Here is a 12,549-nt window from a genome sequence, read left to right on the forward strand (position 1 = left end):
CTGCAGTACAGTAGGCAAGAGCAAAAAACAAGAAAAAACTGCAGATCAAAATGTACAAGATGTAGGCTATGTTTATTTGTACCAAATATTAATGCAGTTACTGATATCACCTTACTACAAACTAAGGGACCCAACACGGTCCGTGTTTCGGAGAACACACCTTCTTCAGGGGTCCATGGTTGTTAAGGTTTAAGATAAACCGCAATGAGAATGGTATAAAACAAAAGCCTGTGTGAATGAAACGCAATGTTCTGCAGGTGCATGAAAAAAAGACATAGAAGAGATCAGTTGTTTCACAGTGTACATTGTCTGCTACATGAACCAGCAATTCCCATATAATATGTGTTTGGATTTCTATGATTTATGTGTTTTGTTCTCTTTGTGCAGAGTGGTCGAATAGGAGCAGATGAAGAGATTGATGATTCCAAAGGAAGATCTGCTGAAGAAATAGATGAAATCCTGGCAGAAAAAGAATCAAAAACTCAAGCTGTTCTTTTGGAAATGGTATATAAATTATTTTTTACTCTAGTGTTTAGGGCTTGAAAATAAATTATTGTATGCAGTTCATATGTTTATTGGCATTGGGCAAACATTGAAGAGGTAGGAGATGAAGCTTATGTTCACATGTAGACATGACTGTGGTAGATCACTGAAAGTATTCAGAATCCAAAACTGAACTGAATAGAAAATCTGAATATTTTCAAACGACTCTTGAGGATGCTAATGTTGAATGTTTAGAGTTCTGCTAAAAAAAAGCCATACTCAATTCTCACCTATCTAAAACATGAAACATTGAACTTTTACCTCAGGACTGCCCTCTGACCCAGTTGTCTTCCTACACGTGAGACAGTAGGAGCTAGTCTTCAGTTCTGGCAGTTGGCTCATCAGTCCCACCCTGAATTTGAAGGACTGCTCTGTTATGTCCCATTTGTCCAGGAATAGAGTGAGATTGTACAAAAATGAAAGATTAGGTTTTTACTTCGCTAATCTTCTTTCTTGTAAATCCACACACTATTCCTGGAACCTGCCCTGGGAGTTGCTGATTTGCCAATTGTCTGCCTGCATAATTACTAGTAAGTTGGACCTTTGGTTATTTGACCAGCCTTTCTAAGATTAGCTAATATTCCCACCCTGTTGGTACAGGCTATGTCTTCTTGTTGTTCTAATTTTATGGTTTATCAGTTTTCTGCAATCTGTTTTATTTATTTAAAATATTTATAATCCACTTAATAAACTAAGCGACTCACAAATTCACATTCACAATATCAGTAGACAAAACCACATTTGTCGGACTTTACAAATCCTAGCCTTGCACTGTGGTGTGCCTGTTGGAGTTGGTTCAGCAACGTGGGAGGGTGTCTGGGTTCATCTTAAATCTTGACAAATCTGAGCAAGATGTTATTGATGAGGACCTAGACTCTTTGGGAAATTTCCAGGATCCTCTTGGGGGGTCGGATTCCGCCAGCGAGGGATTCGAGCACCCCCCAGCTGGTGCGCAATTTTCAGTGGGAAAAGCTTCATGAGTTAATTCTTCAGGTCTCCTCAGTTTTGCACTTTGAGGACACTGAGTCTGAGCGCCCTGCTTACGGTGGACCCCTTGCTTAAGGGGATCCACTCTGCTTCCCGCTCTTTTCCTATGCATCAGGATATTCGGGATATTATGCTTGCACAGTGGCAGGTGCCGGAAGTGCCCTTTCGCTTTGCGCACTCCATGGCCCATCCCTGAAGGGGATAGGGATATACTGAAGTCGTCTGTAATGGACACGGTGGTCTCTGCCATCTCTAAGAGGCATACCATGCCTGTTGAGGGTGGGGCGGCCTTGCAGGACCCTGAGGAGCGTAAGTTGGAGTCCCTCCTTAAACAGAGTTTTGATGTGACAGCTCTGGTGGTCCAAGTGGCGATGTGTGGCAGGCTGGTGGCTCGGGCTTGTTTTCGCTGGGCATGGGTTTGATTTCCACCGTTTCCGCCTTGGTCGAGGGGCTGCCTCTTTTCAATCCCCTGGGTCTCCTGCTGCCCGTCCTGCCCAATGACTCCTTGTCAGTGCCCATCTTGGTTCTGGTGGGCGCCCGGCTAAGGGATTTTTATCCAAAGTGGGCAGACATCTCGTCTGATCAGTGGGTTCTAGAGGTGATTCGGGACGGTTATGTTCTGGAGTTTGCCTGTTCTTGCCAGATCGTTTTCTCGCTTCTCCCTCGCAGGTGATATGGAAGCAGCAGGTCTTTCACCAGACCATTCAAAGATTGTTGGATCTCCATGCGGTGGTTCCTGCTTCCCCGCAGGAGTGGGGCACAGGTTGGTTCTCGATTTACTTTCTGGTGCCATCCTGGATTTGAAGAGGGTCAACAGGCTCTACACGTGCCTTCCTTCCGCATGGAAACTTTGCTGTCTGATTCTGGTGGTTCAACCGAGGGAGTTTCTGACCTCTCTAGATCTGATCGAGGCCTACTTGCACATTCCTATTCGGGCCTCCCATCATCGCTTCCTGCACTTTGTGATCTTGGGGCAACATTTTCAGTTCTATGCACTTCCCTTTGGTCTGGCCACGGCTCTGCGGACATTCACCAAGGTGATGGTGGTTGTGGTGGCAGCGTTGCGCAAAAGAGGGCATTCTAGTTCATCCCTACCTGGACTACTGGTTGATTCGAGCGCCCGGGTCACAGCTCGGGTGGTGGAGTTTTTGGCAGTCGCTGGGATGGGTAGTCAACCTTACCAAGAGCCGGTTGGCTCCCTCTCGGCACCTGGAGTATCTTGGCGTGCTGTTCGACACCTCCTTGGGGAATGTCTTCCTTCCAGAGGCCCGGTTATGCAAATTGCAATCGCATATCCGCCTGCTTATGGCGTCCCGGTGTCCTCGGGCACAGGATTTCCTCCAAGTCTTGGGGTTGATGGCGGCTTCCCTCAATGTAGTGAGCTGGTCGCAGGCCCACATGTGTCCTTTTCAGTATGCTCTTCTTCGAAGGTGGTTGCTTCAGAGGCACAATCTGGATCACCCTGTTTTGCTTCCGGGCTTTGCTCAGGCCAGTCTTCGTTAGTGGCTCCAGACCCCCCATCTTATACAAGGGACAAGTCTGGATCAGTCGCAGTGGACGGTTCTGCTCACAGATGCCACTCTTCTCGGTTGGGGAGCTCAGTGTCTAGGTCACTCAGCTCAGGGCACCTGGTCCATGGATGTTGCTTCTTGATCGATCACTGTCTTGGAGACCAGAACCATCCGTCTGGCGTTGCTAGCCTTCCATTATTTTCTGATGGGCAAGTCAGTCAGGGTTCTGTTGGACAATGCCACTATAGTGGCCTATATCAGTCATCAGGGGGGCATCAGGAGCACTTTGGTTGCACAGGAGGTGACTGCTCATGGTCTGGGTGGATTCGCACCTTCCAGAAATATCAGATTCCCACATAGCTGGAGTGGAGAATGTTCAAGCGGACTTCCTAAGTCATCTCGTGCTAGATCCCGGAGAGTGGTGTTTCAGCCAGGTGGCTTTTCAGTTGATAGTGCAGTCTTGGGGTCAGCCCCTCATGGCCAGAACTGTCAACACCAAAACACCCTGCTTCTTCAGTCGTTGCATAGATAGTCAGGCCGAAGGCCTGGTGCTCTGGTTCAACCATGGCCAACGGAGGGGCTGTTGTATGTGTTCCCTCTGTGGCAATTAGTGGGAAGAGTTCTTCTCTGCATAATTAGCCATCTGGACCTCGTAGTTCTGGTGGTTCCAGATTGGCTTCAACAACCGTGGTGGCAGATCCTCTTCCTCTGCCTCTTTTGGACAACCTTCTAACAGGGTCCCATTCCAATGTTCGATCCAGGTCCCTTATGTCTTACGGCTTGGCTTTTGAAAGGGGTCGCCTAGGTAAGAAGGGGTATTCAGTTAAAGTGATCAAAGTAATTTTCGCTCTGTAAGATGCACCTGACCATAAGACGCACCCTAGGTTTATAGGAGGAAAACAAAAAAAATATTCTGAACAAGGGCTCTGCACCCAGCCCTCCTTACTCCCTGACCTCTCTCCCTGCCAGGCTCTGCTCCCAACCCCACACTCCTTGCCAGGCTCTGCAACCTGTCCCCCCCAGTACCTTTTAAAAACACCCCCTGCCCCCTTTACCTTTTTAACCCCCCCATACCTTTTATGGTCAAACAATTTTTATTGATGCTATCCAGAAACAAAGTCAGGAAACAAATGCAACCACTATTGTCATGCGGGAATGTAGCTAATACAAGGAACATCTAAAGTCCAGCATCAGGTTTTCAAATTATAACAAAAAAAAGACAGAACGATACAGGAATTTTGCATTGCAACAGGTACAAAAGTGCTAGAATGGAAATACAACAGTGAAGATACAATCGGAGTAAAACAACACAACTATCCCTCCATCCCCCAGCCCAAGAGATGCCGTTGGATGCGAACAATAGAGAGATCAAACCATGACTATACAAAAAGAATACCTAACTGTCCGACAAGCCCAAGAAGGGAACCACAGCCTACCAGGAGGACATGCCATGACCATCACTAATAGAAACCAAAATACTCCCCAACCCACTGGAACAACATAACACACCAGGGCTCTGGACTCTTGTGAACCCTAGTGAGAAACCCCTTCCAAGACCCATGAATCCCCGGCTCTTCCGAACCCCCACCAACCAAAACTCCCTTCCCCAGTCATGCAGTGAAATCGTCCTACCTTTTAAAAACAACCTTATAGCCTGGTGGTCCAGCGTGTATCGTCATGGGCAGGAGGCATCTTTCTGCATTGCTGCCTGGGCCTGCACAACTTCTTGACTGGTTGCGGTCAATTCTCGCGGGGCTCACAAGAACTGATGGCAGCCAGTCAGGAAGCGGGGCAGGCTCAGGTAGCAATGCGGAAAGCTGCCTTCTACCTGTGCCGTTACACGCTGAACCACCAGGCTATAAGAGTGTTTTTGAAAGGTAGGATTGGGCAGGGGGTGTTTTTTAAAGGTAGGATGGGGCAGGTGGTGGTTTTTTAAAGGTACAGGGGTGGTGGTAAAATTTTATATCTTCACTGCATAAGACGCACCAACATTTCCACCCACTTTTCGGTGGAAAAAAGTACGTCTTATGGAGCGAAAAATACGATAATCCCTGTCCCCTTTGTTTTAACTTTGCATGTCAGCATGTTTTTTTCCTTTCTAACTCTGGGCTATTTTTCTTTCTGAGAACTGTAGCTTATAAAACTTTAATATTCTTATTCAGTTCAATTCTATCATAGCCAATTTAAAATAACCTTTTACAGACAGTTCCACAATTCACCTGTCTCATTTACCCTAAACAATTTCAAAGTTAATCTCTTAATATCACCTTGCATGCTTTTCTTTTCCAATTTTAATTATTAATAGCTGGACACACCCATGGTGTCTACATATCTTCAGTAGTGCTTATTCAGCACTTTTGGACTAATGTGGTGACTTACCTATCAAGACTGAAAACAAAAACTGTGGATACTGATGTTCTGGAGATAATTTACCTTTCAAGACTTATATAAGCGATTACCTTATCAAGCCGATTTTCTTCTGTTTTCTAATTTCTCTCCCTGGGCATGAGAAGTGCCACTAACTGCTTTTTTGAGCGGTTGTTCCTTTTGACACGCAAATGCATTTTACACAGTTGGGTCCCTTCAGTGACCAGAGTAGAAAAATGATGTTTATACCTTGTTACGCATGGAACGCCTTGATGTTGAGGGCATCACCGGCTGCATGGCACTTTATACAGATTTGGTCACCAGTTTATGACAATTTGCCTTCTAGAGCCCGTAGCTACTTGCTGAATATATTAATTGTGTGTGTTGAAGGGAGGGGAGTGGGGTGGGGGTGGAACTCTATTGAGTATTGTGTTGGTTTTTGATCGAGAACCATGAAGAACAAACATGTGTGGCCCGCTTTGTTCTGTGTTTCTTTGATGTATAAGTGTTGAAATTAAATAAAAATTTATTGGAAAAAATCCTAGCCTTACTACCCAGAAATCAAATTGCTATAATCTCTTGTTTTCTAAGTCTGATTCCACATCTCACTTTTAAACATAACTTATCAATATTAAGTAAAAGCCTGGTCAAAGAAGTATGTTTTAAGCAGTTTCTAAACTGTAAGATATTTTCACAAAATCGTATTGCACCAGGTGTCTCATTCCATAAAAATGGACCTGCAACTGAAAAACAAGATTCTCGTATTTGCATATTTCACTACATCCCTTTTCCATACATCCAATAACATATCACTCTCTGATTTTAATGATCTACCTAGTCTGTACATTATCAAGAATTTTCTCAGATAATCAGGTATGGTATATCCCTTGTTGAATTATTTTCAAAATTTTTAATTTTATTCAAAAATTAATTTGAATCCAATTAATTTGAATCCAGTGCAGTTTCTTTAAGACTGGTGTAATGTACTCAAAAGGAGCTTTTCCCATCAACATTCAAGCTGCTGAATTCTGAACAATATGCAGTGCCCTCAAGTGGACAGCAGAAAGTCCTAATAGACTGCATTGCAAAAGTCAAGTTTTAAAAGCACCATTGATTGTAACAGATGAGGAAAACATGTCTTGAGAGTACACCAGAGGTGTGTGATTGAATTTTGTGTTTGACTTGGAAAGAGCAGTACATACGGTAGTGAAACAGTTTGCCATGCTGCATACTCTTACAGACACATCTTCATCATCTGCCATGATGAAACATATGAGGGGTACAGATAAGAGTAGAGGTAGATTATAGGGATGGGATTAGAGGTAAGTTACAAAATTAATCAGGGACCACTGTTCAAGCACTAGACCTGATGGGCTGCCGCGGGAGCAGATAGCTGAGCAAGATGAACCTCTGGTCTGACTCAGCGGGGGCAACTTCTTATGTTCTTAAGTTCTTCCTCTCTCTGTGATCTAACAATGAAGACTACAGCAGTCCAACAACAAGTTCAGAAATGTTGATGTATAGCTTCTCAAGAACCAGCACAGAATTGCCATGTCTCTGCTGCAGACTTATGTGCCTTCTCGTTCTTTGAGATCACAAGACAGAGCTTTTTTTTTGTCTGTTCCCACTCTTCATTCTGTCTCCAAAGTCCGAAGCTGCAAATCAATCTCTTATGTTCCAAGTAGCCGGACATTTACTATGGAACTCTGTTCAAGATTCTATCCATCTGACCTTTGATTTTTTTGGCATTTCGGAAAAGTTTGAAAGCCCATTTTTTTTAGACTAGCCTTTATAAATTTTGGTTACTTTGTAATCTTGTAATTGCTTTGCTTTTTATTTTAAGGCACATGTGTAAGTTGTTTATTGTATGGTGTTGTTCTAATAATCTGCTATGTTTTGATTATGTATGTAATGTTTTGTTTTAATTATGTATCATTGTTATCCACATAGATGGTTGATATGCGGGCTACAAGTGTTTTAAATAAATAAAATGTCTGTTTCTTGGAAAGAAAATCAGAGGCAGTCTCATTACTTCAGTCAGTCTTTGTAGAATTCAAAAGTGTCCAGGCTTTTATAGAATTCAACATCATTCATTAGTTGTGTAATCTGCCCTCAAACGATTACACAGCACAAAATCTTATGCTCCAGTTCCTCCAGACAGAAAAGTTAGAATATTTGACTCTCTTGGCAAAAGCATTTTCCAATCATCTTTGCTTATCAACAGAATTATGAACTACCAATTCTTCATATCCATTTATTTTAAATCCGTACTTAAACAACTGTCAGAATTTGAGGAATATCTCCCTCCAAACAGGCTAAAACAATTTAAATAATTATCTAAGAACTTGTTCAGTACGAGAAAGAATATGGCTAGATTAGGGGTAGGCAATTCCAGTCCTCGAGAGCCGTAGGCAATTCCAGTCTTCGAGAGCCGGAGCCAGTTCAGGTTTTCAGGATATCCACAATAGATATGCATGAGATAGATTTGCATCTCAAGGATGCAGTGCATGCTAATCCATCTCGTACATATTCATTGTGGATATCCTGAAAACTTGACCTGGCTTCGGCTCTCGAGGACTGGAATTGCCTACCCCTGGGCTAGAGGAACATTTGATGTATTAGATATTTCTTCCCTAACATCTGCAGTGGCGATTGTAATGTGTCGTTTGGCCTGGCTTAGAGTATTTGATCTGGAAACTTTGGTCCAAGAACACTTTTCCAATGTTCCTCATAAGGGCAATGACCAGTCTGGGGATAAAATTGAAGATGTGGCAGATAAGATCAAAAACACACAGATACTATGACCACTTTATCTAAACCACAAACCTCTCAATCTTCTTCATCATCTAGAAGATATTCTGCCTCATCCAGATGTTCATATTACTATAACACCAAATGGTATTACAATCAACCATCTCTCCATCATCTTCCAGGCTTCCTGCTCAGCGATCTTGTGCAAGGCAACAAAGGACATTAGAAATCATATTCTAGATCTCAGTCCAAACAGCAGTCCTCCTTTTGACTCTTTTTTTTCTAGAGAGCATTGCCAACATTTCCAATATTTTTCTTCCCAATCTCCACAGATTAATCTACTAACATCAACATTGGATTCATATAACAGATCAAAGGGTTCTTCAGGTTGTCACTTGAGCATGTTCAGAAAACCTCCAAATGCCCCCCCCCCCCCAAAAAAAAAAAAAAGAAGTCTCCTTTCAACTCCCTATAAAAGACCCTCCTTCACCAAGAACTCTCGCCCTTCTCCAATTAAACTTAATAGAACCTTTTCCTCTGCAGGCGAGGGGCCAAGGGGTTCTACTCAAAGTATTTCTTGATACCAAAAAAGACCGGAGGCCTTCAGCCAATTCTAGTTCTCTGTAACCTCAACAAATACTTGTTGAGAGGAAAAATTTTTGCATGGTCTCTTTGGGAACCGTTCTACCTCTACTCAAAAGAGGTGATTGGCTTTGCTCTCTAGATCTCAGAGGCCTACACTTACATATACTTCCTTCTTGCTCACAGAACGTATCTTCACTTTCGTATTGGATTTTGACATTTCCAGTACAAAGTCTTGCCTTTCAGACGACTTCAGCCTCTCCTGTTTTCACAAAATGCCTAGTGATAGTTGCAGCAGTCCTTTGCACATGGGGATTTTAAGTATTTTCCTACTTGGACAACTGATTGATTTAAGGCTTCTTCATCACAAACAGCTCAGTATCATCAATTATTGTAGTTCACCCAAAGTCCTTTTGTGCCTTGTTAGTCCTTTATGTCTTTGTATCTGTCAATATATACTTTTGTTGTGTACCCCCTGATTTCAAATATTTTGTATAATCGCTTAGTATTATGATAGGCGATTTATCAAATAATTATTAAACTTGAATTCAACAATCCATCTCCTGGAACTGCTTGGGTTTGCTGTCAACTACTAAATGAGATATGAACTCAGAAGCTGGAGTTCATAGGGGCTCTCCTAGATAATACTTGGGGTCGATCTTTTCTACTGAAGCAGAGAGTAGACAATCTCATTCTTCTATGTGAGTCTCCTCCCTTCGATACATTTCCGCACATCAGATGTTATACCTTTTCAGTCACATGGTGTTCACAGTACACATCACTCCATTGGCACACCTCAACTCAGAGTTCCACAATGGACCCTGTTGACCCAATGTTTTCAAGCTATGGGGCATCTTTCTGCTCCAATTAAAGTCACCTTGGACCTCTGCCATTCTCCCCAATGGTGAATAATTCCTCACAGTCTCACTCAAGGTCTTCCCTTCTAGCATTCCTGCCATCATAAATGTCTAACTACAGATGCTTCAATGTTAGGATGGGGTGCTCATCTAAGCCTCCAAACTCAGTCTCACCACGAACAAACCCTCCATAACAGTCTTCTCGAACTGCGAATAATAGGCAACACTCTCAAAACATTCCATAACCATCTCCTCCAAAAGGTAGTTCTTGTTCATACAGACAGTCAAGTTGCCATGTTCTATCTGCACAATTAAGAGGGCATGGAATCTCACCCACTTTGCATGGAAGCAATAGAAATTTGGAGTTGGGCAACTGCTCACATCATACTTCTCTGAGCAGTTTACTTATCGGGGAAACACAATGTCTTGGCAAACAAATTAAGCAGACTCCTTCAGCCTCACAAATTGTCTCTCAGCACATCCATCTTACATCAGATTTTTTCCAAATGGAGAACATCGGATCTCTTCACTTCTCCCCACAACAACAAACTTCCAAGATTCTGCACCTTCCAATCACATGGTGTCGTATGCCTTCCGCATTCATGGGGGGGGGGGGGGGGGGACAGATTCCTCTACGCAGTTCTTCCAAAGCCTCTCACTGGAAAAACTCTACTCAAATTTCACCAAGATCAAGGTACTCTGATACTCGTAGCTCTGTTTTGGCCACTCTAGGTTTGGTTTCCACTCCTAGAGCTCTCAACCAAGAAACCGTGTTAAGTTACAGTCATTCCCAATACTACTGATGCAGAACAAAGGATCCCTCTTTTACCCCAAACCCCGCTCCTTATCGCTGGCTGTGTGATTTCTTTCACCGAGCAAGTAAATGCTTTCTCCCTCTTGGCTGCAGTATCTTTCGTCGTTGAAGCATCTAGAAAGCCTACCACCCATGTCTTTCAGAACCTAGGATTCCTCAACAATATGCAGAATTCTGTGCTAGCACCCACAAACATTGTCCAATTCATAGGGCCCTTATGAACACTCATAGCAAGAGCTTTCTACCAGAGAACAGGTTACAGACACTTCAACAGCTTGCTTGTTGGATTTCTCTTGCCGCCTTTGCCTCAGTTTGCAACATCCTACAACCGTTAAGGTACATGGCAGTAACTGTATATGTTGTTTCATTAGCCAGGATGCACATGAATCCGCTGTAATGTAATCTGAAACTACACTGGAACTAGCATCTATACGCCTCTCACTTTACTGGTAACTTAAGTGATCAAATCTTGTAGTGAAGTGTCATTTTCAACCTTAGCTGCCTCAGTTAATCCTGACCTCAGATGGCATTCATAGTGGGTTGGGACATCTGCCTCCTATAATTGGAAACCCAAGGTACTGGGATTCCCATACATAAATCTGCTGGAGCCATCCCCAATGCTCTTTGGACATTTTCAACAGGGATCCATTTCGAAGGCCAAAATAAGCATACAAGGTGGTTTAGACTCCCTTCACCTCTTTAAGAAAGCTTTAAAGATTCGGACTAGCAGCTGAATTGAATATTACTCTTTAGGCTTCAGACTAGATAGCCAATTCCTCAGTTACAAGCTGAACACTCATAAATGAATTTTTCACTGAAATACAGCCAAAATACTCTGATTTATGGGGGTCAACATATAATTGGGGTGGTTTTTTTCCCCCCTCCTAGGGCAACACACAATGTCCTCTTTCCTGTTCTACTCATCTAAGTCCTTGCAAGCTTGCTCCAGGCACTTCTTCAGTGAAACCAAGGCTTTCTACATATTTTTTCACCTTTTCCCCATATTTCCAGGGTACTTCAAAATAATTTATACAGATGGAGCACAGTTTATTCTCATTACTCCTCATTGTCTGATAAATCTGGCTCCAGTGGTTTCTCAGTCTTTCTGTATGCAGCCCTCCTAACACAGGTCAGATCCTCCATCCTGACCTCTAGAGTCATCGTTGAGCAGGTCCTCCATGACTCATTGCCCATCCCAGAGACAGTAAAGCTAAGTACTCTTAGCTGCAAGAAAGCCTTTAATGTGAAAATCATACAAGTCTTAAGTTCTTGAACAATCCCACTTTATTCTGGAACCATGGGTTATTTTCCAATACCCACCAGAACTTGTAGGAAGTCTCAAATTTCTGAGACTTAAGCTCCACTCCTCTTTCCTCAGCACTGTCCCCTCAGGAACCTGTTTAATTCCTACAAGCCATATTGTAAGAGCTTGTCTTTTCTGCTCGTGTTTATTTTCTCTAAATTCAGTGTTTTTGTTCACAGTTTTCATCCTCTTGCTGCAGAGGTTCTCTGCAGGAACAGCTCTGACTGCGGGAGATTGCAGACCTTTGGAAAAAGTCTGCTTCTAGGGATTTGGCTGCTTGTCAGTGCACTCTCTGGACAGCCTGCATTTTAGGTCGGGGCTCCGGGGATTTTTCACTTTGGGTCCTGGCTCACCCCAGATTCCTCTGCTAGTGGGTAGAGTGCAGGCTGCTTAGCTCCGTGGAGGTATTCTCTGGATCAGAGCCAGACTATTCCTCCACCAGGCATCCACACGGTGTGTCTGTGGGTGGTGGAGGTGCTGTGGAAGTCTGGCTGATGGGGCAGTCTGAAGTTTTGAAGTCCAGCTTGCCTGCTTCCTAAGGCTGAAGATCTCCCTGTAAGCCGTTTCAGCTCTTTCAGCAGTGTTTTCCAGTCAGCACATGTCACAGTGAGTACAGGCTGACAGCCTGAATCAGTGATTTGGGAAGGGGGAGTATGAAAAAGGAGGTTTGGAGTGGTTTGCCTGCATGTCCCACCCATAAAATCCTAACATCGTCGTTTTTGAGAGCTTCTTGTGTTTTTCCCGGGCTATTTTAGTGAAAAATCAGCACTTGTGGCGGCCATCTTGGATTTTCTCAATTTGAAATAAGTTATTTTTAGCACTTGCAAGCTTTGT

At 43.4% G+C, this 12,549-nt stretch overlaps 1 protein-coding gene across 1 annotated transcript in view; it reads left to right on the forward strand.

Annotated features, from left to right (window-relative positions):
* PPIL4 (peptidylprolyl isomerase like 4) overlaps positions 1-12,549 on the forward strand; it is a 140,580-nt gene that overhangs the window by 58,253 nt on the left and 69,778 nt on the right. The window contains exon 7 of the mRNA XM_033937797.1: positions 388-504. Within this exon, the coding sequence (XP_033793688.1) occupies positions 388-504 (117 nt within the window). The remainder of the gene's footprint in view (positions 1-387; positions 505-12,549) is intronic.

The sequence above is a fragment of the Geotrypetes seraphini genome, chromosome 3 (assembly GCF_902459505.1).
Source record: "Geotrypetes seraphini chromosome 3, aGeoSer1.1, whole genome shotgun sequence".
NCBI lineage: Eukaryota > Metazoa > Chordata > Amphibia > Gymnophiona > Dermophiidae > Geotrypetes > Geotrypetes seraphini.